The sequence below is a fragment of the Protopterus annectens genome, chromosome 8.part0 (genome assembly GCF_019279795.1).
Source record: "Protopterus annectens isolate FY-2018-M chromosome 8.part0, PAN1.0, whole genome shotgun sequence".
Taxonomy (NCBI): Eukaryota; Metazoa; Chordata; order Ceratodontiformes; family Protopteridae; genus Protopterus; species Protopterus annectens.
The window spans coordinates 1,989,543,962-1,989,569,580 of record NC_056741.1 but is presented as its reverse complement, the minus strand read 5'-3'; the positions used below and the strand labels follow the sequence as shown (position 1 = coordinate 1,989,569,580).

General features: G+C 41.4%; 1 protein-coding gene across 1 annotated transcript in view; it reads left to right on the top strand.

The window, feature by feature from the left end:
- KLHDC4 (kelch domain containing 4) overlaps positions 1 to 25,619 on the top strand; it is a 406,967-nt gene that overhangs the window by 47,358 nt on the left and 333,990 nt on the right. Inside the window, exon 3 of the mRNA XM_044081531.1 lies at positions 15,835 to 15,913. Within this exon, the coding sequence (XP_043937466.1) occupies positions 15,835 to 15,913 (79 nt within the window). The remainder of the gene's footprint in view (positions 1 to 15,834; positions 15,914 to 25,619) is intronic.

The following is a 25,619-nucleotide window of genomic DNA, read 5'->3' as shown; positions in this document are numbered from 1 at the left end:
CTTCCCTTGCTGTCCAGCTTCAAATGAATGTTTATACTGGTTTTCTGTGAAAGGTGCCAAAATATCTTCATATGGGACTTGACCAATTGCTTCCCATTCCACTGTTTTTTCGTTAATGTGGAGTTCCATTGCTCTGTCCTGTTGCAGTGCTTTCTGAATTCGATTTTCTACACTGAATCATCCACTATTTCTTTAACTTCTCCATTACTGATCTCCTTTTCTCCTTTTCCTCTGTCTTCTTATTTTTTGTATTATAAAGTTTTCCATGTCCAGGTTCCTTTATTTTTCTTCAAATATCTTTGGTGGTGCTCTTTTTGTATTGATTAGTTTTGCTTTCTCCTTTGCATAGATATTACACCATATTAAATCTCTTTTTCTTTCCCATGTCCATATTTCTTCTTCACATGTCTCCTGATCTTCCTGTTTCTCCTTACTTTGGGGACTTGTTCCATCTTGCTGTGATGTAACCTGTGTTAGAACTTCTACACCAAATCCTTCACTTTGCAGGTATTCCATAACTTCAGCTTCTAGTTTTTTTTAACTTCTAATTTACTAATCTTCTTTTCTACAATCCATTTTTATATTAGCTTTTTTTCATTGTGAAATTTTCCATATCTAGATGCCTTTGTCTGTAATTATCTTTGGGGCTGACTTCTTTATGTTGATAAATTTGGCTTTTGTCTTTGCATAAATATTGCACCATATCAAATCTTTCTTTTCTTTCCCATGTCCATATTTCTTTTTTATACTTTTCAAAAATATGTAGGTTTTGTTGTTTACATTTTTGTACTTCTTCAGGTGCTTCTTTTTCCAAACAGGTCAAATTTCTTGATCTATTTAATGTTTTTTAAAAATCTGTTGTATTAATGACCACAATTTTTTTCTTTGAAGCTTCTGACAGTCTTTCTTGCGGAAGTGTTTTTCTGTCCTTTTTGTATATCTTGTTTCTGAAAATTCTGGGCTTATAGTAACAATACATAATTTCTTTCTTATCCTCAGTAGTCCACTCTGTCATCTGTATGGCTCTTCTTTGGCCTATCAGTTTTTGTGGACTGTTACATCCTTCTATAGCAGGGGGGTCATTCTCCCCCTGGGCCTGGCCTGGCCCCATTGTACGAATATTTTCATATTTTGAGGATTCAACACAGTCATTTTTTCCAGTCCTGGCACCAGTGCGCCTACCAGGATTGCGCAGTTCTTTATCCTGGTTCTTGTTCACCCAGTTGTCTTTTTTAGTTTTTGACCTACTTCTGTCCATGATATATGCTGTATAAATACAGTCTCTATATCAGTGTCGCCGTGGTGAGATTTTGTGAAAAACAGGGTCCACCTTGTGAAGGTACTCACCAAGACTTGAGGATGATTTCAGTTTCAGCACTACTACTCTCCTTTGCTTTTTGACTTTTCATCTCACCATTCAGACCCCATTCGGATCTCTCACTTTTTTAATTTCTCCAAATCCCTTGGGTTTCTAATACAGTGATGGGAATTGACCCCATTCTTAAGTCAAAGTACGACTAAAGATCATGAAATTAGTATTGTTTCACTCTTTGATGTCAGCGAAAAGTGTTCTTCGCAGCATCCGCAGTGTGCCCAGTAATGACAACGCCTGCAGTTCACACAGAGTTACATGTATTGGTAGCATATCTAAATAAGATTTTAACTCTTTTTTTTTTTTACAAAACCCATTGCTCCTACTACTATTGGAACTATTCTTGTATCTTTCTTCCACATTGCTCTCGTTTCTGCTTGCAGATCCTGATATTTTATAACTTTGTCTCTTTGTGCACAGGACACTGTAGTCACTGGGTGTGGCGATTTCAATGATCAATGCTACTTTTGTCTTCTTTTCCTGGACCACTATATCTGGTTTTCTACCATCTGTCTTTTAAATTGTTGGTAATGGATGATCCCATGTGATGTAGACTTCATCATTTTTTTATGATGCTTTGTGGCTCATGTTTCCAGTGCTTTTCAGCCACTTCAAGACCATAGTGTTTGCACAATCCCCTGTGCAACAATCTCACCACATTATTGTGCCTTTCAGTATACAGTCCTTCTGCCATTAGTATGTCACAACCAGCAACGAGGTGTGCGACTGTTTCCAGTTCAGTTTTAAAAAAACTACATTTGTTTGTTTCTCCCACATGTTCAATGGACTTTGTAAACCAGCGTGTATGTACCCCACTATCTTGAGCCGCCAATATTAACCTTTCATCTGTTGGTTTGAATTCACCTTTCCTTAACCATTCCTGCATTCGTTCCTGATCAACATGAGGTTCTTCCAGTAGCTTTCTGTACTTGCAACTATATTTATACATTTTCCACTTTTCTTGCCTTTTCGTCTGATCCTTCACCTTGTATTCTTTCTTTTGTTTTTAGGCACATTCAGTTGCTGTCTGATTTGTATCTACTTCTGGTTTGATTTTCATTCCTGCTTGACGCCGATATGCTTTTGCTAGATTAAGCAGGGAAGTTATCTTAGATTTATTCTCCTCGTGTTTCAAAACTTTCACTACATTTGGGTCTCGTTGTGGAGTCCCACAGTTGAAGATCTGTGCATGTAATCAATTTCAAGGAGGCCCATCCCTCCTTCGGAACGGGGAATATATCATCGTAGTATGCACTGATTTTTATAGATCATTTGGTGAGCATGAAGCATCCTTCTTGTTTTAATATCTAATCTATCCAACACATTTTGGGGCCAATCAATCACTCCAAAGCTGTAAGTTAGGACAGGAAGAGCAAATTGGTTTATTGCTTTGATTTTGTTCCTAGATGTCCATGCTGTTTTCAGGATTAATTTAAGTCTTCTAAAATATTCCTTATTAAGTTTTACTCGCATTTGTTTGTGTTTTATTGCTGATCCTTCATCAATTCCCAAGTATTTTTACACTTCCTCTTGCTCAAGTTCTTTTATATCACATTCTTGTCCCAAACTGATGTTTTTCTGGTGCTGCAGTTTTCCTGCTTTAAAGGTTGCTTTTGCACATTAATCAAGCCAAAATGACATTCTAATATCATTTGAAAAAGTTTTGACAACATGCAGCTGTGCTTCCAGTTCCTCATCTGATGAGCTATACAGTTTTAAATCCTTGACAAATAGAAGATGAGAAGCTTTAGACTTTGTCGTTTTTTAGGAGCCAAATTGTAGCCATGGCCTAAGCTGTTAAGTAAACAGCTTAATGGGTTAAGGGCAAGGTAGAACAGTGACAGAGAGTCACCCTGGAATATCCCCCTTTGAGTTTGTCCTTTGTCATGGTTTAATTGCAAAGTGATCTGCCATTGTTTCATGGTCACTGTAACATAGTCGATCAGTGTAGGATGTATCTTACACCTTTTTAAGCACGCTTTTATCCATGAATTTAGGATGCTATCAAATGCTTTTTTGTAGTCAATCCATGCGATACTTAGATTCTTCCCCTTTTTACAGTTCTCCACTATGACTTTAACAACAAATGATACTTTGTTCCATATGATTTCTTTTATTGCTCTTTTATTCTACTGCCATTATAGAGTTTTCTTCTAAGTGAGTATAAACTCTGTCAGCATCAATTCCCATGTATAGTTTATACGTCGTCAGAAGGCAAGTTATTGGTCTATAATATTTGGGGTAGCTTGCAGGTTCACTCTTGTGTAAGAGCATTGTTTTACCTGTTGATAGCCAGATTGGTATGTATTTGGGGTGCGCATATAAATAGTTATTACTCATGGCTAGATCTTCATGCAAAGATATTAATGCTTTTAACCAAAAGTTAGGCACTGCATCTGGGCCTGTGGTTTTCCAATTAGCGGCTTTTCTTAACTTTGTTTCAATCTCTCTGGCTGTTACTTCATTCCATTTCATGTCCTGTACATTTAAACAACTTCTTCTTTTACTTCTTTTATCCATTTAGCATCTTTGTTGTGTTCCTCAAGATCTTCATAGGTACTTCTCCAAAATGCATCTATTTCTTCTTTTTTTTGGTGGTCTTTCAATTCCTTTTACCTTGTTTCCTAATCCTCTATAAATAAAGTTTTTTGGGTCATCACTAAATTGCCTATTTTGTACTTTTCCTTTATATTTATCTGTGTATCTTGTACGGTTTTCTGCCTGTGCTGAAATTTTTAATTTATTATTTGTGATAGTGCATAATAGATCCTGGTCTGTTCTAATACTGCACACTGCTTTTATCACATATATCTGTCTTAGTATTTTTGTTGATCTAACAGTGCCACTTTGTGTCTTAATTGCTTTGTAGTTTTCTCTGTTCGATACTTCAATGATGGTATTCAATTTCTCCCCTTCCTTTGCCTCACTACCCTGTGCTCTTGTGGTATAACTTTATCAGTTATTAATTTAGTTGCACAGTAACATATCCTGTTTACTTCTGTTATATTGCACGAATCTCTATGGACAGTCCTAATAACTGCATTCATTTGTTTTATCAGACTTCTGGGGTTTTGTTGGCCTTCTGCAGTCCGTCTTTCATTAATTTTAATATATCTATGTCCATTAAATCAAGCTACTCTTCCCTTAGTTCATTTTCTTCCAGACTGAGGGCACATCCTTTGTTTTCTACTTCCTGCGGGCATTCTTTAGAAAGTTCTATACCATCTTCCTGTGGCACCTTCTCTTCAGTTTCATCCTGTGTCATCTGTTGCTCTATCATATGGGAGCTCACTGGCCTATCACTCCTCAACACTGACTGCATCAGAGTGTCCACAGTTACCTGTTCCTTTCCTTGCTGTCTAGCTTCAAGTGAATGTTTGTACCGGTTTCATGTGGAAGGCTACAAAATATCTTGATATGGCACCTGACCAATAGCTTTCTGTTCCACTGGTTTCCCTCTTAATTTGGATATCCATTGCTCTATCCTGTTGTGGTGCTTTCTGCATTAGATTTTCTACACTGAATCCTTCACTTTGCAGATGCTTCATAACCTCAACTTCTATTTCTTTAACTTCTCCATTACTAATCTCCTTTTCTACTTTTCCTATTTGTCTTCTTATATTTTGTATTGTAATGTTTTCCATGTCCAGATTCCTTTGCCTGTATTTCTCTTCAAATATCTTTGGTGCTGCTCTTTTTATATTGGTTAGTTTTGCTTTCTCCTTGGCATAACTATTGCACCATATTAAATCTCTTTTTCTTTCACATGTCCATACTTCTTCAGATGTCTCCTGATCTTGTTGCTTCTCCTTACTTTGGGGACTCACTCCATCATGTTGTGCTGCAGTCCGTGTTAGACTTTCTACATTAAATCCTTCACTCCGCAGACACTCCATAACTTCAACTTCTATTTCTTTAACTTTTACTTTGCTAATCTTCTTTTCCACATTCAATCATTGTGATATTCATTTTTCTGTTATGAAATTTTCCATATCTAGATGCCTTTGCCTGTATTTCTCTTGGAATATCTTTGTGACTGCTTTCTCTATATTAGTTAAATTGGATTTTTCCCTTGCATAAATATCATACCATATCAAATCTCTCTTTCTTTCCCATGTCCATATCTCTTTTTTTATACTTTTCAAAAATGCCTAGGTTTTGCTGTTTACATTTTCGCACTTCCTCAGATGCTTTTTTTTCCAAACAGATCAAAGTTTCTTGATCTATATACTGTTTTTCAAAAATCTGTTGTATTAATGAACGGAAATTTTTATTTGAAGCTCCTGACAGTTTTTCCTGTGAAAGTATTTTTCTTTCTTCTAATTTCTCTCTTAATCTCTTTGTATATCCTCTGTCTGGTAATTCTGGGCTTTTTGCATAATAGTAACAATACATAATTTCTTTCTTATCCTCAATAGTCCACTCTATCATGTTTATGGCTCTTCGTTGGCCTATCAGTTTTTGTTATTTTTGTGGACTGCTACTTCTTTCTACAACAGGGGGAATTCTACACTGTCATTTTTTCCAGTCCTGGCACCAGTGTGCCTACCAGGAGTGGGCACTTTTTTATCTTGGGACTTGTGCACCCAGCTATCTTTTTTTGTTTTTGATGTACTTCTGCCCATGATATATGCTATATAAATACAGTCATATATATGTGTGTGTCACCTTGGTGAGATTTTGTGAAAAACAGGGTCCACCTCGTGAAGGTACTCACCAAGACTTGAGGATGAATTCAACTTCAGCACTACTACTCTCCTTTGCTTGCTTACTTTTCATCTCTCCATTAGGACCCTCTCCGAGAGAACAATGTCATGATCCAATAGAATCTCATATTCTCTTTGACTGGAACAGTGGTGTTCTAGAGGAACTTACCAGTGGAATTTGCAGGGATGTCTGATTGTCCTGCTAGAGCTGAGTTCTGGGAGTCTTGGGCATATCTTTGAACCATTTATCAAGAATTCAGGTAGAAGTTTGTTTATTTTATTAATTGAACCTCCCCTGTATTTTGTCATTGAAGATGCTGCTGCAGGGATTTAATGAGTACCGTGCTTAGTGGTATCCCTCTGCTGCCTCCATTATATTCATGCCTACACTGTAACTGTTTCAGATGTCAGGTCTCTGAGTCCTGTAGTGTGGAGATTGAATGTCCAAAAATCCAGACTGAGTATACTCAGTCTGAGATGGCCATTTATCATAATATTCTCTTTTTTCTAAGGTTTGGCAGTCTCGTAGTTGGTATATATAAGTTTAATGTATATGGGAGGGTGGGATTTAAAGCAAAACATTTTTATAAGTATTTGCATTTGTTTTGCATTTTGTTTTCAGTGTTTTGGAACTTGGCATTGCATATCCCGACATTTCAATAGGGATCTACCTACACTATGCATCGGTGGTATTACTAAAGGCCTTTTCCTGTGTTGCAGTCTGTTTATGGAAGCTATTTCGTCTTATACTGTAGTTCCTGTCATGCTTATTCAGTGCATCATCATAGAGTAGTCCTTACTTCATGCCAGCTGGGTTATGATGAGAAAGGTTTCAGCAACATGAATAACTGATGACATTAGCTCCTTTTTCTGTTTACATCATGCTTTTGTTTAGTCTTACTGTACTTGTATTTTGATTATTTCTGTTTTATCTGTAACAACTGGATCATGACTATAACAAGTTCATATAATGGACCAGTTGACCTCAAATCCAATGATTCAGTGATTTAGAGTAGTTGTGTATTTAGTTACTTGTTTGGGAGTAATTGTGAATTTGGTTTAGTGTTATTTCAAAACATATCTGCACGTGGTGCATTACCATGTGGAAGTGGCTGTGTATGTGACTAAGTACTGTATGTAACAAATCTAAGTGTGACTTTGCGGTTTATTGAAGCATTGCTTTGTGGAAGTTCATGAGGCCTGCTGTTGTGCGAATAGAGCTGTGCATGTGGTTTAGTGTTTGGAAGTAGGTCTGCAGATGATGGCTCATTATTGTGTGGAAGCAATACATTGTGGGAGTGACGGTGAACAAAAGTAGTTGGGCATGTAGATGAAAGTTGCATGGACATGTTCATACATGTGGTCAGTATTGTTTGAAAGTAGTTGTGTACATCGCAGTACTATGTGGAAAGAGCTGTAATGTTGTGTGGAAGTAGATGTTCATTGTGTTTCACTGTTGCAGTCATTACTCTTGGGTTATCCTGCTGGCAGGCTACCCTCGGTCGGCCAGAATTCCAAAGTCTAGGTCCGGCATTGGTTGCTGACACCTCTTCCCTGACGTCAGTGTGCCAGGGGTATAAAAGATGCAACCGACACCATTTTCTTCAGTCTTTCTTGCCGCGCGGTGCCCGAAGCAAAAGCAGTTTGCAAGTGCCGGTTGGCTGACTCCTGAGATTTTCAAATCCAAATTTCAGAACCGAAGTCTTCATTAAAGCTAAGTACCCCGTAGGGGAAATTTTTTTCTTGCTCAAGACCGATGTCAGAAAAAGTTAACAATTGTATTTCTTGTGGGAAGCAAATACCTCATAAGGATTTTCACTCTTACTGTATTCCTTGCCTAGGCCCTGATCACAACGTTGCTAGCTGTCAGTTTTGTGCTATATTTAACCAACGCACTATCATGCGTTGGTTCGATTTTGCATTTCATTACTTTGGCCGAAGATTTAATTATATAATGCCGTCGGACCAGCCGACAACAGGAGTTTACAAAAAAACGCAAGGACAAGGAAAAGGATAGGCATCCGAGGTCCAAAACCTACGACGAAGCCTCTGCTAGGCCAGTCACTGGTTCGCCGGTTCTCAGTGAGGCGCTTTCTCAACCCATGACGCCTGCTACCTCAGAGCCACAAGCCACTTCGACTCCCATGTGGAGCCGACTGGGCCTCTGGAAACTCTCGGAAATCATTCCCTCAGATGGGTCTGGAGCCGCTGAGCAGGCATCGGCTTCTGAGGGTGTCTTCAGACCTACACAACTATATATTAAGCCATCTTCAGCTTCAAAGACAAAGACTAAAGCAGCTCTAAAGACAAAGAAACAAGTACAGCATTCTCCTTCTCAGACTTCCATGCCTAAAAACAGATGCTCAAAATGGCCGAAGACCTAATTAGTTTGATCAGGGGCTCCCATCCCCCTCCTGATAAGAGGCCTAGGCAAGAGACTGAGTATGATTCTTCTGATCAGGTTTCTATTTCCTCCGATTCCTCTTCTGAACAGGATTACTCCATGCTTCCCTATGAGGATTCTGATGCTGAAGAATCCATTCCTGCCTCTCCTCCTGAGGATTATTCTTTTGGGGTAACCCTACATACCATGAGGGAGCATTTCCACTGGGAGAGCCAAGATTATTCTGAACCTAAGAAAAGGCTCAGAGACTTTCTGCTACTTCCTCAGCACAGACATCTTGCTATTCCACCTGTCCTGGATATTGTAGATGATGTATTTTCAGAGTCCGGCCTGTCCCCTGACTCTTTACCCCCTGCACCTGCTGAGCCAGACAGGTACTACAGGGTCCCGGATTCTCATAAATTCCTATATAAAAACCCCGCTGCTGACCCAGAAACTATATCTCAGGGTCCCAAGGGGGTTAAAGCTTCCACTGCAAAAAACCCTGCCCACTCTGATAGGGATTCTAGGGCTCTAGACAGATGTGGGAAAAAAGTCTACACTTCTTCTACCCTGGCTGTAAGGGCTTTAAATTGTCAATTTCATATGCTTAAATATCAGCAATATTTAATGTCACTGCTTAAACAGAAGTTGTTGACAAATACTGAAGGTTCAGAGAACAAAGAATTGCAGGATTTATTGCATGCAGCTGAACAAGTGGGAAAGCATACTTTGCAATGTGGTTATGATTCACTGGAGGCCTCTTGCAGGGCCGCTGTTACAGGTTCTGTTGTTAGAAGGCATGCTTGGTTAAAGGAACAGAATCTGCCTGATCATGTTAAAGCAAAATTATTAGATGCACCATTACAGCATGATACTTTGTTTGGTACTAAAGCAGAAGAGGTGTTGAAAAAAATGGAGAATAAAGCAAAATCCATGCAGTCAGTCAAGGATTTCTTACAGGTGCAGCCACCCAGGTTTAGCAGGAACTGGCCCACTAAAAATTGGTCCTTTCCAGTGTCAGACAGACCACAAAGAGGCAGATACAGGTGTCGCAGAGGCAGATCTCAGCCCCAAGGCTCATTCAGGCCTAAACAATGGGGTGCTCCTACCCCCAAAAGCGGAGGAGACAAATCACAACCTTACAGGAAACGGTCCCAATGACTTTCCTCTACCAGATCCAATACTTTTCTTTTGGCAGCCCTCTTAGGGGGAAAACTAGCACTTTTTTCATCAAATTGGCAAATGATTACCCAATTCAAATGGGTCCTGAACATAGTGTCCCCAGGCTACAGGTTCCATTTTCACACCCTACCAAGGTCAAAAGGTATGCCAGATCTGCCACACAATCAATGTGCAGAGGCACAAAAACAAATTACAGCCCACATGGACATGAGGGCCATTCAGCAAGTACCACAACAAGAGCAGGGGCAAGGATTTTACTCCAGAATTTTTCTAGCACCCAGAAAGGACAAAACCTGCAGACCAATACTGGACCTGTCAATTTTAAATATGTTTCTGGAAGTTCCAAAATTCAAGATGTTGACTCTACAGCAGCTACTGCCCATGCTGGGCAAGAAGGCTTGGCTCGTAACTTTGGACCTAAAAGAGGCATACCTGCATGTTCCAATCAGACAATCTTGCAGAAGATACCTCAGATTCATAGCTGGCTCAATGCATTACCAATTCCCTGTACTGCCCTTTGGCTTATCTACTGCACCCAGGGTCTTCACAAAATGCCTGGCACCAGTAATAGCGTTTTGCAGGCAAAAAGGAATTCAAATATATCCCTACTTGGACGACTGCCTAATTCAAGCAGAGAACAAAGACATTCTTCTGAAGCATCTGGCATTTGTAAAAAGATTACTAATTGGCCTAGGGTACAACGAAAAGAAGTCAAACCTAGTGCCCTCTCAAGAGATAATATTCCTGGGTGCAAGCGTAAATACAACTGCCCAGATGGCTTATCTCACGCCAGACAAACAAAAGCATCTGACTACTTCAAGAAATTGGCAACACAAACCCACTTATCTGCAAGGAAAATCCTGCAGGCCTTGGGTTTCATGGCATCTTGCATTCTACTAATTCCATATGCCAGACTGCATATGAGGAAACTACAATGGTACCTAAGAAGTGTTTGGACTCAGCATTGCCACAGCCTGGAGACAGTAATTGCACTCATTCCCTGCCTACAACAGGAGTTTCGATGGTGGGCAGAAGCCTGTCACCACAACAAGGGTCTGCCATTCAGTTTACCCACAGCCAGACAGACACTGACAACGGATGCATCAGATTATGCCTGGGAAGCCCATATGGCAGGAAAATGTATTCAGGGCACATGGTCTGCAAACCAAATGCATTTTCACATCAATCAAAAAGAGATGCTAGCTGTTCAAAATGCCCTGACAGCTTTCAAAGACCTGCTTCATCCAGGACAGTTACTGATAAAGACAGACAACACTACGGTCATGTGGTACATAAGCAAGCAGTGAGGTACACATTCTTACCCCCTATGCAGACAAGCAATGACCTTATGGGACACAACATTGGCTTTAAAAATTCACCTGCAAGCACAATTCCTGCCAGGAAAAACAAATACTCTGGCAGACGAACTAAGCAGAAACCTCATGGATCCCCACGAATGGAAACTGGATCCACAAGTCTTCAGCATGATAATAAGGAAATGGGGATGCCCAGACATAGATCTATTTGCCTCCCCTCACAACTGCCAATTGCAGAGATTTTGCACAAGGATTTATCTCAAGCAAGCATGGAAAGTGGACACCCTATTCTTCAGCTGGAAAAATCTAACGGTATATGCTTTTCCCCCACTGCCTCTCCTTCCCAGGGTTCTCCTAAAGGTCAGACAAGAGAAGCCAAAAGTGATACTGATTGCATCAGACTGACCACGCCAGCACTGGTACCCAATCCTAAAGAGCTTGTCTCAAGGTCCAGCATGGATATTGCCTCAAACATCTCACTTGCTGACCCAACAAAACAATCAGATCCTGCACAGTCAACTCAGGACCTTAAATCTGGCAGCATGGCGGATGTAGCCATTCAGAACACTCCTCTTTCAAAAGCTGGTATGGATGTTATCTTGGAGGCCAGGAGGCCCAGCACCAGAACATCTTATGCAGAAAAATGGAAGAGATTCTGTGCTTGGAACCAAGAACAAGGCATTGACACGTGTGTACCAAATATCCCTCAGATTTTACAATACCTAACTGAGATGCTGAACAAAGGCCTTTCTTCTCATCAATTAAGATTCATGCCTCTGCCATTTCAGCCCATTACAACACGGAACCACCTATTTTTTCTCATCCTTTAACAAGGCAGTACCTCTGAGGGGCCAAAAACATTAGGCCTCCAAGGAGAGCACTAATTCCGGCCTGGGACCTCAATTATGTTTTGGAAAAACTCACACTGCCTCCTTTCGAGCCAGCATCAACAGCAGATATAAAATTCTTATCCTGGAAAACAGCTCTGCTCCTAGCAATAACCTCTGCAAGGTGGGTCTCGGAGTTAAAAGCACTCATGGCTGTGGAACCTTTCATCATTTTTCATCCAGACAGAGTTTCTCTGAGGACAAATCCTACATTTATGCCTAAGGTGGTGTCCAGTGTGGCCCTTAACCAAACCATCCACTTGCCAACCTTTTATCCTAATCCACAGAACAAGGGTGAGAAAATTCTGCATTCTTTGGACATACACAAGCAGTTACGCTTCTGCTTGGACAGAACTAAAGCTTTCAGAAAGACTGAGCAACTTTTAGTGTCATATGCTGCAGGATCACAAGGAAAGGCTATCTCAAAACGGACTATTTCAAAATGGATAGGCCATTGCATCTGTTTCTGCTGTTTTCAACATGTCAAATCAGTGCCTAAGGGTATTAGGCCTCATTCCACCAGAGAAGCAGCCACTTCAGCAGCCTTCCTCAGAGGAGTACCAACCAAAGATATCTTAGAGGCTGCAACTTGGAGTTCAGTGCACAACTTCACAAAGCACTACCACTTACCTCTTTATTCTAAGTCCAGAGCAGGCTTTGCCACTGCAGTCCTGCAGGGCCTCATAGCCTCTCCTAATCCTATTTAGCCCAGCCACCCTTCCTCAACTTTGGGATTCAACCCAAGAGTAATGACTGCAACAGCGAAACACGATGAACATAGTACAGTTGTGTACCTACCATAAATGTAGATGTTCGAGTGTATTCACTGTTGCAGTCCAGGTTACCCACCCACCATCCCCCTTCTCATTGCTGGGACTTACCTGCACTTCTGTATCCTATACAACCTGTTTGGTGTATTTGCTTGTAGATGAAGGAAATGTTATTTTTGTGCATGCATTTTTACTGGCATATTTTTCAGCCTACCAATTTGGGGGCACCTGACATATGGGGCAAGAAAAACTGAAGAAAATGGTATCGGCTGCATCTTTTATACCCCTGGCGCACTGACGTCAGGGAAGAGGCAACAGCAACCAATGCCGGACCTAGACATTGGAATTCTGGCTGACCGAGGCTAGCCTGCCAGCAGGATAACCCAAGAGTAATGACTGCAACAGTGAATACACTCTAACATCTACATTTATGGTAGGTACACAACTGTACTTTTTACATGCATCAGTGTTATATGGAAGCAGTTGAGACTGTTCAGCATTGCATGGAAATGGATGTGCATGCTGTTCAGTGTTGTGTGAAAGCAGCTTTACTTTGTTGCTCAGCATTGTGGAGAGGCAGCCTCACATTTTTGCTTATCTTTATGTGGAAACAGCTGCGCTTTGTTGCTCAGCACTGTGTTGAAGCAGTTGTGCTTTATTACTCAGTGGTGCATAGAAGCACTTGGGCTTGAGTTGCAATGTTGAAAAAAACAAAACAAATATGCATGTTGCTCTATGCTATGGGGAAGCAGTTATGCATGTGACTTAGTATTATAAACTGTGAAATTGGCTCAGTGTTGTGTGGATTTGTCTGTGCTTAGGTTCATAGGTAGGTACTAGGCTATCTGCCACAAAGGCATTTATAAGCCTAGCCGGAATGTGTTGGCTTTCGCCACCCCCTTAGATATGTTCCCTGTGCCTCTGTCCAGCAGAGCCATTGAAGTGATCCCTAGGGTAAATTTTCTGTTTCTCATCCACTCGTCAAGGTTTCTCTTGAAGAGGGTTAGCAAGGAGCTCTGCCTAATGTAGATTGGAATCTTGTTCCAGAGCATGGGAAGTCTCTGGGACAAGAATCTATCCCTCCAGCACGTCCTATTTATTGTTGTGGTGAGGTTTAGATCCTTGGAGCATGTGGCTTGAGGGGATATGGTTTTCTTTAGGTGGAGCATGTCCATCAATTCTGGGTTGGACATGGCCTTGTATGTTAGGCAGAAATCACCTCTGAGTAGGTGGTATGCAAACTCCAGTCGAGCTGCATAGGGCATCTGCTTGAGGCCAGTGATCCTCTTGGTGAGGTACTTCTGTGGTCTTTCCAGTTGTTGCAGATGTCTTGTAAGGTACATCCCAAATGGGGCATTGTACTCTGTGATGGGTCTGATGAGTGATGCATAGAGGGGCCCAATGACCTCTTTCGATCTGGATGCAAACCCTTTTGTGATTAGGTGGGCCACATAGAAGGATTTTCTAACCACTTTCGCAATGTTATTCTCAAAGAAGAGGTTACTATCTACTTGGGTCCCCAGATCCCTTATTACGTCTTCCGTATTTAGGGGGCTACCACCTATGTGGTAGTTTGTGGGTACTTTGATTTTTCCAAAGGGGATGACTATACACTTTTTGGCATTAAGCTTGAGGCCATGGTTTTGACACCAGGTATCTGTCTCAGTGAGACCCTTATGGAGGATGTCTGTGTCAGCTGGAGAGTCAATTATAGCCCCTAGTTTGCAGTCGTCTGCGAACTTGGTCAGCCATAGTCCTCCTGTGCTTGCCTGTACCTCTAAGAAGTATATGCCGAATAGGAGGGGTCCTAGGACTGAGCCCTGGGGTATGCCACTTATAACTGGTTTAGAGTCAGACCTAGCTCCCGCAACTCTTACCATGTGGGTTCTGTCCATGAGCCAGTTGGCAACCCATCTCGTGACATAGGGGTTTATGTTCAGGCTGGTGAGCTTGTCTATAATACCTGAGTGGAGAATGGTGTCAAAGGCCTTTGCAAGGTCTAGGTAGGCTTTGTGGACCACCTTTCCCTCATCTATAGCCTTGGTAACTGTCTCAAAGAAGTCCACCAGGTTTAGGAGGCATGATCTGCCCTTAACAAAGCCGAACTGGATAGGGTCCAGTGTTTGGAGGTTTCCAATGTCTTTGTTAATGAGATCCATGATGATGCGCTCCATATCTTTGCAGACCAAGCTAGTCAGGCTTATAGGGCGATAGTTCCCGGGGTCCATTGTGGCTCCACCTTTGTGGAGTGAAATAACCGTTGCTGTGCGCCACTCTGTGGGCACGTAGCCTGTGGAGAGGCTGAGTTTAAACAGTGTGTTTAGGTGAGGGGTGGTTAGTTCATCTTTGAGCTCATGTAGGACGCAGCCTGGGACAACGTCCGGTCACATTGATGCTGTGTTTTTGGCTTTGGAGAGGGCTGTTTTAACCTGAATGTCTGTGATTTCAGGGGCACTACATTTTTCTGTAGTACTTGTCTCAGTACAGCGGAAAAGCAGCTGTTTCATGCCTCAGTACTGTGTGACAACAGCTTTACATTTGGCCATTGCTTTATGGATTATAGTTTTTATAGTCAAGTACTAGGCCAGCCATTTTAACTCTACCTATTTTCACTTTTATGCTCAAATGAATCTTATCCCATTTGGTTAGAGAATTGCCTTACCCCTCCAATGGTTGATAATTATATGTTACCCTTAATGAGAGTAACTGGGATCATGCCATAGATAATTTGCTGGAACCCATTCATAGGATAAAGCATTTAAGAGCTGGCTGCGTCCATTAGTAGTACAGGGGGCAGTTCTGGGATAAATTTTCTGTTTTCCATCCATAGATCCAAGTTGTGCCTGAATACGGACAGGGATGAACTTTGTTTTGTATAGATGGGTGAGGAGTCTGTTCCAGAAGAGACAGTATCCTTTGCAAGATAAACTATCCCTCCAAACAGTTCTGCTGATATTGCAGTATGTGCAGTAAATCCATTAGTATTGGATTAGAGGGTGCCTTGCATACAAGACACAGGTCACCTTTAGCCTGTAGGATGCAGAGTATAGTGACAGGGCTTTGAGTAGGTCCATGCAGGACATGTTGTTTAGGCCTCGTACCTTTTTAGTAAGGTATCTTTGTGGACATTCCAATTGTTGCATGTGGCTTTCTGCTGCATAATATATTACTGCTGGTGATTGTTATATTTTTTCTTTTTTTTCTTTTATCTGTAGATTAACTGCATCACTTTCTGCCCATCCAGAGAAAGATGAGCTTATTTTGTTTGGTGGTGAATATTTCAATGGCCAAAAGGTAAGTATTCTACTTTTATTTATATATATATATATATATATATATATATATATATATATATATTTTTTTTTTATATATCTATAGAGTGAATATGTAAAGTTTACACACCCCTGTTAAAATTCCAGGTTTTTGTGATATAAAAAAATGAGACCACAATAAATAATTTCAAAACTTTTCCCACCTTAATGTTACATATAACCTGTACAATTCAAATGAAAAAACACTCTGTTAGGGGAAAAAATATAAAAAATAAAAAACGTACAATAAGCTGCTTGCATAAGTGTGCACACCCTTAAACTAATACTTTGTTGAAACATCTTTTGATTTAATTACAGCATTCAATCTTTTTGGGTAGGAGTCTATCAGCATGCCACATCTTGACTTGGCAGTATTTGCCCATTCTTCCTTTCAGAAGCACTCCAAATCTATTAGATTGCGAGGGCATCTCTTGTGCACAGCCCACTTCATGTCACCCAACAGATTTTCTATTGGATTTAGGTCTGGGCTCTGGCTGGGCCATTCCAAAACTTTAAATGTGAAGTTGTTCTATCTCGCTGTTCATTCTTACAGATGGGTTTGGAGCAGATCCTCTGCTCCGAGTCGGCCTACTACAAAGCTTGAGGTCTTCAGACAGCTCGAGGCCAAGTCCCTATCCCATGATGCACCTTGAGTTACCTTAGATTTAGTTTGCTGCTGCAACAGATCAGGGGTTTCCTAGCACAGCTCAGGCCAGTATAGTTTTTTTCTATAAAACTTCTAAAATTTGTCTTGTAGTTTCATAGTTAGTGATAGTTATTGATAGTTATAACTTTAGATATTTAATAGCTTAATATTTGATAGTTCTCTTACTCCCTTTGGATTTGTTTTTTTATAGGCCTTTAGTATTCCCGTTCCCTTCTTTGGTGTGCCTTTACAAAATGTTAGCATAGTTTTATATAGCTTTGTAGGGTTTAATAAGCTTATATAAAAGTTAGACATTGTGTGTGTGTATTTAGATAGTTATAGTTAAATTACATTTTTACATATTCAGCCCATTTGTTTTTTTTAAGGGCTAATTTCTGTAGTTTAAGATTGCTAAAGTTTGTGTGTGTGCATTCTTCTTTGATACTACAGTCTGTTGATGTATAATTAGATATTTTGGTACTGTAGCATTTAACATGGCTGACCAAGAGAAAAACAGACATCCCAAGTCTGGGTTCAAAAATGTCCAAAGTGTGGACAAAAATGTCAGTGACAGATAGTCACGTAAATTGTGTTTATTGTCTCGGAGCCTTACACTTGCAAGAGAACTGTTCCATTTCCCATTCTTTTTTAGCAGAGTATTACTTGAGAGGAAAAGAAAACTCATTGATAGAGGACTACTCTTCTTCTTCATTTTTTGGCTTTTCCCGGTTAGGGGTTGCCACAGCGGATCACCTGTCTGCTCATGATTAGCAGTGGAGTTTTACGGTGTCGAGTTGCCAGCCCAGCGCCCAACCTTCCACAGAAGGCACACACATACACACACTCATGCCTAGGGCCAATTTAGAGTGTCCAATCCACCTACAGCATGTCTTTGGGATGTGGGAGGAAACCGGAGCACCCAGAGGAAACCCACGCAACCATAGGGAGGACATGCAGACTCCGCACAGAAGGCACCCCAGCCAAGAATCGAACCGGAGAACCTCTTTTTGTGAGGCTGCAGCGCTAACCGCTGCACCACCGCAGCCGCCCATTGATAGAGGACTACTAAAATCTTCCTTTCATGAAGCTTTGAGCGACCAGGATAAATCTAGCCAGTCTTCCAAGGCTTCTTCATCTGATGTGACAAAATCTAAGAAACCATTGACATCGGCTCCACAGCCTTCAGAGCCGAGCATTCTGTCTTTTCGGAGCCGCTCCCCCAGTCCTGGAACTGGTCTCTGAAGTACTAAAATTTCCTATTCTCCAGTTGGTACCATCCTACATACATTCATCTCGGTCCTCGATCAGCCTATCCGATTTGGATGTGGATCATGTGGTGCAGAAGCTGCTACAGGCACCGGCATTTGCTAAAGTTTTATCGGCTCTGACCATTGGACACCACCACCACTTTAAAACTTCCAGCAGAAAGGATATTACTACTTCATCAGCAAATCCAGAACATCATATTCAGAGACAAGGCTCCAGCATCAGAAGTGCTGAAGTTGTTAGGGATGATGGCAGCTACAATAATAGCGATACCATTGGGTCGCATTGCACTTGCAGATTCTACAATGGCTGCTGTTCACTCAATGGTCTTATGAAGAGCTCTCAATGTCTCATCTCATTATTGTAACTAACACATGCAAAAAGGATAATCGGTGGTGGTTGACCTCTCTTCAAGTAATGATAAGTCGTCCTTTTATCCTACCGTCACGATCAGTCACAGTGATCATGGATGCTTCCCTGATAGGATGTGGGGGGTGGCATTTTCAGGGAAAAACAGCCCAAGGCACATGGACTGAACATGGGACACATCTGTTTATCAATGTCCTGGAGATGAGAGCGGTACTTTTGGTGTTGCAGTACTTTCAGGACTCTCTCCCTCTGTGGACAATTGCGAATCAGACGGACAACAATGCAGTGGTTTGGTACTTGAACAAACAAAGAGGAACCAGGTCTTATCCCCTTTGTTGAGAGGCCCTAAGAGTATGGCAGTGGGCTACATCCAATCAGCGCTTTCTGATAGTAACGCCCTTCCCGGGGAAATCAGTGTGATTTCAGACAAACTGAGCAGGGCAATTTTGTTGCCTCACGAGTGGTCCCTCAAAAAGGAGATAGCGGAGAGAATATTCCACAGAGGGGGCCAGCCTTGCTGCGATCTTTTTGCTTCCCACATGAACACAAAATGCAGAAGCTACTTTGCCCTGATTCCCCCTCCGGGAGATTCCCCAAGGGACGCACTCGTACACGATTGGCCTCCGGGTCTCCTCTGTGCATTCCCACTTGGATTCTGGACCCAGTTCCAGACCTTCTGACGCAGTCGTCTGGAGCTCTTCATCCCTCCCTTCAGTCCCTAAAATTGACAGCTTGGCTGCTTCAGTTCCCAACGTAGCCAGGTTCCATAATCTCTCAAACGAAATGCAGCATATTTTAATATCTTCTCATAAATGCTCTACTAGAAAGTTATACCTTAGCAAATGGAGGAGATTTTCTCTATGGGCTTCTGAAAATAACATTGAGCCCTACCAAGCCCCCATTTCCTCTATATTAGAATTTTTGACTATGCTTTTCAGCAAAGGAGCTGCCGCAGCTACAATTCTGGTACAGCTTGCCACCATCTCTAATTTTCATCTTGGCTTTGAAGGATTGAACATAATTTCACACAAGCTATCCAAAGCCTTTCTCAAAGGGACCTTCCACGTTAGACCACCAGTGAAATCCCCTTATACCCCATGGAACCTAAATTTTATGCTTTCACACATTATTCTCCCACCTTTTGAGACAGCTTCCTCATGTGATTTGAAATTTTTTTCTTGGGAAACTATCTTTTTAGTAGCCATCACGTCTGCACGAAGATTATCAGAGCTACAGGCCTTGTCCATAAAACCTCCGTATTTGGTTTTTCATGCTGACAGAGTGTCCCTACGAACAAATCCTTCATTCTTACCTAAAGTTTGTACTGAAGCTAACGTTAACCAAATCATAGATTTGCCAGTGTTTTTCCCCAAACACACCAACAACTTAGAGTATATGCTGCACAAGCTTGATTTTCATAGACAGCTCAAATTTTACCTCGACAGAACCGAAGAGTTCAGAAGATCAGAACAACTTTTTGTTTCCTTTTCATGTTCTAGGAAAGATATGCCAGTGGCAAAAACAACACTATCTAAATGGTTATCTGATTACATCACTTTCACTTATTCAGCTGCCAATTTACCTTTACAACACAAAATTAAAGCTTATTCTACCAGAGCAGTGTCCACATCCTCTGCTTTTTCTGCTAGGCTTCCTATAGGCAGTATTTGTGCAGCAGCCACTTGGTCAAGACCTCATACCTTTATCACTCATTACAAAGTTGATAGGGCTTCCAAGGACAGGGTCTCCTTTGGTTCTACTGTCCTGAAACATATACATCCCATTAGCCACCTGTGAAAGATGGTGCTTAGGATGCTACCCATCTGTAAGAATGAACGGCGAGATAGAACAACTTCACATGAAGAAGTTATGTACTCACCATAACGTTCCATGTGAGTTGTTCATCTCGCCTTCATTCTTACTTCCCATCCTCCTACCCCCACCATGTTTTTTTTCGAGGACCGAGATACTAGTTTTTGTCATGGTTGCTCTGTCTTTCTGTGGTTTTTCCTAAAAAAAGTGATAGAATGGCATATGATATTGTTAGAGGCAGCAAATAAGATCTGAGGTAACTCAAGGTGCATCATGGGATAGGGACATGGCCTCGAGCTGTCTGAAGACCTCGTGCTTTGTAGTAGGCCAACTCAGAGCCGAGGATCTGCTCCGAACCCATCTGTAAGAATGAAGGCGAGATGAACAACTCACATGGAACGTTATGATGAGTACATAACTTCTTTTTTTCTTCTGGTGAAACCATTCTTTTGTTGATTTGGATGTATGATTGGGGTCATTGTAGTGTTGAAAGGTGAAATTCCTCTTCATCTTCAGCTTTCTAGCAGACACTTGAAGGTTTTGGGCCAAAAGTGACTGGTATTTGGAACTGTTCATAATTCCCTCTACCTTAACTAAAGCCCCAGTTCCAGTTGAAGAAAAGCAACCCCAAAGCATAATACTGCCACCACCATGCTTCACCGTGGGGATGGTGTTCTTTTGGTGATGCAAAGTGTTGTTTCTGCGCCAGACGTACCTTTTGAAATTGCAGCCAAAAAGTTCAGCCTTGGTCTTATTAGACCATAACACATTTCCCACATGCTTTTGGGAGACTTGATGTATTGTTTTGCAGTTTTTAGCCAGGATGTTTTTCTGTGTAAGAAAAGGCTTCTATCTTGCAACCCTACCCCATAGCTCAGACATATGGAGAATACGGGAGATTGTTGTCACATGTAGTACACAGCCAGTACTTGTCAGAAATTCCTGCAGCTCCTTCAGTGTCCCTGTAGGTCTCTTGGCAGCCTCCCTGACCAATTTTTGTCTTGTCTTTTCAACAATTTTGGAAGGACGTCCAGTTCTTTGCAACGTCACTGTTGTCCCATATTTTCTCCACTTTTTGATGACTGTCTTTACCGTTTTCCATGGTATATCCAATGCTGTGGAAATTTTTTTGTACCCTTCTCCTGACCGATACCTTTCAACAATGAGATCCCTTTGATGCTTTGTAAGCTCTGCGAGTCATGGCTTTTGCTGTAGCAGGCAACTGAGTAAATGTCAGGAAAATCCTTCTAGGACAGCTGAACTAATTGATGGTAAGTGTGTACCCAAGAAGACTGAATGTAATTAAATCAAAAGGTGCTTCAACAAAGTATTAGTTTAAGGGTGTGTACAGTTATGCAACCAACTTATTGTATGTTTTTTATTTTTTATATTTTTTCCCTAACAGATTTGTTTGTTTATATTTATTGTGGTCTCATTTTTTTATATCACAAAAACCTGGCATTTTAACAGGAATGTGTAAACTTTTTATATCCACTGTGTGTGCGTGTATGTATATATATATATATATATATATATATATATATATATATATATATATATATATATATATATATATATATGTATATAGAGAGAGAGATTTATAAGATATAACATACATTTATGACTGTTCATAATGGTTTGAACACATCACTGGTGATTGTAAATATTTTGAGATTTTTCTTTTGTTCAGATTTGCAAATAAACTGATTTTAATTATGTATGTTTAAGAAACTTAAGTGGTATCCTTATGAAAAGTCAGGCATTATTTATATATTTGTTCATTTCTGTTAATTGTTTTTATCCCATTTATTTATCTGTTCACTTTGCCAATCACATTGATCCCTTCATTTATTCATTCGCTCACTCATTTGTTTTTGTCATTTTGGTCCCCCGTGGCCCTTTTTAGGGGAGTATGTACTCCAGATATCCAATTTCATAGTGAGTTACATTAGTTGTTTACCATCTTCATTTTGTAAACAACAATATTTATATATTTTTATATGGAAACGGCTGCTTAAGCTAAATAAAAATTTAGATCTGATGTCTTCTTCATCTGTTGCTCAACTGTTGGGTCTAGGATCTGACCTTTGATATGGCTTTGGCCACTTCAGTAGACTTTGGCTTCATAGCTTGAACCTCTCCCCTTACCCATAATCCTGTCCTTAGCCTGAATTATCTCAAATCTCATTTACCTCTTCAGCGTTTGGAAGTGGTCAGATGTAGCTTGATTGGTTGTAGGATTACATCAGTCATTGTTTTTCTTTTTTCCCTTTAGTGGCAAACTGTTTTCTTGTAGCTCCTTGCTTCCTCCCCTTTTCGTGTGTGTGTGTGTGTGTGTGTGTGTGTGTGCGCGCGTGCGTATGCGTGCGTGTAGTTGAGTATTTTGATAATTACTTCTTCTTTCACTACCTGGTTGTTAGGTACACATATTTTCTTACTGTTGTTGTTATTTCTGCCTTTTCCATCATTGATAGTCATTTCTTCTTGTATTCTTTGTGTATTGTTATTGTAGTTGCTATTGTTGCTGTTAGCTGGTTCATATCATCAGACAAACCGACTGGTTTTAAAAAATGCTCATTTCGTGGAAGCAAGATTCCCATTTCAGACACTCACTCTTAGTGTGTGTATTGCTTTGGAGCAGGGCACCTTAACACCAAATGTGAGATTTGTGGTGGGTGTAATCATTGAGTGCTCATTGAGTGCAGAAACAAGCTATTGTTGAAAGGCTTGCTCCCATTTTCTGGAGCTTCCCTGTCCTCCAAAAAAATCATCAGAAACATCTAAGGGGATTCTGGTGGTAAGGTAAAGGATTCAAGGAAACATTCCCCCAATCACTCTCCTCCTGTTTTGGGCTTGGCTTCACCAAAAAAAAATTGTGAAAACCTCTGATCCAACTGCTTTCTCAAATCCAAATCTAAATGGATCATCTCAATAGATCACTTAGATTTTCTACAGAGCCTATTCTCTTGAGACTCCATTCACCTTTGTTATTGGAGACTCATCAACAGGCTTCTGGACCACTCTCAAACCTCTTCATCCCTCCGGTCATCTAGGAACCTAACAGAAACAGATGTGGAGAGGGTGATGAGAAAATTTCTCATAACCCTGATTCAGTTGGAAGTCATTCTTTCTCTACTTCCTATCAGTCCCCTGAGCCTACCACCAGCCCAGTCCCAACATTTGTCTCCTGCTCCACTCTGTCCCCTGGTTTCAGACTCAAGAATTCTGAGTTTGTGTGGGCCAGATCCTAAGGCCTTGCCTTCATCAACTTTGACACCTTCTCTGCTCCAGACCATCTTGGAGCTGTAGTGTCAGTTGTATTTAACTCAGTTTTCAGAGCTGTCACTTCCCTCAAAGTCTTGGTGTTGGACAGCTCTGCTCCGAACTATGTGTTGTGACATGATCTTGGTGATGCCTGGAGCTGTTTTGGACAGGTAGCTTCAGCTCCTACCAGGTGAGTGCTTGGTTCCCATGACCTCTGCCTTTGAGATAGTGGAGAGAGCGTTTTCCAACTCAGTGGAAAAGACATCCTTGCCACCCTTGGGGTCCACCCCTCCCCAGTTGTATACTTTTAATGCTGTGTCTTTTTATCCTGTTCCTTTGGGACAGCTGGCCCAGTCAAGCCTAGAGATGGTCCTCATTCAGGACTCTGTTTACACTTCTGAGTCTTGTGTGGAACATCCCACTGGAGAGCCCCCTCAGATGTGTATGTGCAAAAGGAAGCACCTAGATTCACTGCAGGAGTCTTTGATGGAAGACGCTGACTTTGATAAAGGGGAGGGTTCCCCCAGATCACCCATTGAGGATTTTTCTTTTGGTGAATCTTTAAACTTTTGAGACAGAAAAGTGGATCTTTTGCTGCCACCCCCCGAAGAGGAGTAAGTGTTTCTTGAGGCTTTTGGAGACAGCTCAGCTATGTCCTGGGTAGTCCCCTAGTGGATGAAATGGTGGACCTCATTTCCTGTCGGCTTGGAAGGATCTGGATGTCATGGAGCCTATCACAAGAGACCAGATAAGTACCTCATTGTGCTAAACGATTGTTGGAGCAGGGGTTCCCCAATGGATGCTGTGGAGGTAGCAGTGGCCATTAAGAAAGAAGATGATTAACAGAGTTCTTCTGTCCACCCCCTGAAGAGAGTGTTCCAGGCATTGGACTGATTTGGGAAATATGTTTATGCTTCAGTGACATTCGCTCTTGGGTCACTGACTTATTTGGCATACGCTTCAAGAATTCAGAGGGACTTGATCAAGGAGTTTTCCAATGCCCTCTCGGGGTCCATGTGTGTGGAGGACAAGAAGATAGTTTCTTCAGAACTAGCTACCCTTCAGTCTCTATTGAGAGCCTCCATGTGGCTGATTTCTCATGCCTCAGAGGGAGCTACAGGTTCAGGAATTACCATAAGAAGATATGCCTGGATGCACGTTTGTGACTTTGTGGAGCCCTTCAAGATATCATTCATCAGTGCTCCTTTTGATGGAGCCACCTTGTTTGGCTCTAAGGTGAAGGAAACTCTTTCCAGGAATAAACGGAACAGGAAGGCATTATCTGCTGTAGGCATACATTTTTCTACCCCTACGAGGACTTTTTTGAAGGACCATAGAGGAGGTAGAAAGATGTGGTTCAGCAAGTCTCATGAATCTTTTCAAGACTCGTACAGAGACAGATCCCCCTGCAACAGAGGGGATAACTCTTAATGATGGACATCGCCCACATGGCAGAGAAGGCCCGCAACACCGGGTGTTCAGAGGTCCATTCTCTGAGAAGTCCTTTCAGCTCTCTGGAAAGGTTGCCCAACTACTGCACTCTGGAGGCATTCATGGGGCATTTGTCCCTGCACTCAGAAGCTTGGGCAACCATCACCAAAGACACCTGGATGGAGAGCATAATATCCAGAGGTTGTTACATACCATTTTCCCTTTAACCTTCTGATTGGCCCAAAATGATTCCTAATGCTCCACCCAGTCAGAAGAAGGTAGCAGTTGTAGAAAAAGTAAAACTTCTGGCAAAAAGAGTCCTCCAAACAGTCCACCCAGACCAGCAAGGATTCAGAACTTACTCGAGAATCTTTTTGCGCTAAAGAAACATGGGGGACCTAAGACCAACTTTGGATTTCAGCAATTTGAATCAATTTGCCAAACACTCAGAAGTTCCAGATGGTCTTGGTTCAGTCCGTTCTGCCACTGTTGCATAAGGATGATTGGATTTGCTCCATAGGTCTCCAGGATGCTGTCACATCAAAATAGACAGCACTCTAGAAGATAACTACGCTTCCAGCTGGGAGGCAGTCACTTCGAGTTTAGGACCCTGCCCTTTGGTCTCACCAAAGTCCCCAGGGTGTTCGCCAAGTGCATGGCAGTGGTAGCAGTTCATTTGAGACTATTGTTATTATTATTATGGGTGTTTCTATATCTAGATGACTGACTCCCCTCTGCTCCTCACCAAGCCTCTACTGATTCAATCCAGGAACTATTTGTTCCAACTATGTTTTCAACTGGGTATCACAGTGAATTAAGCCAAGTGTCAACTGTCCCCATTCAAGTACTGAAACTCATTGGTGCTCATATGGTCCCACAAATCACAAGCTTACCACAGACA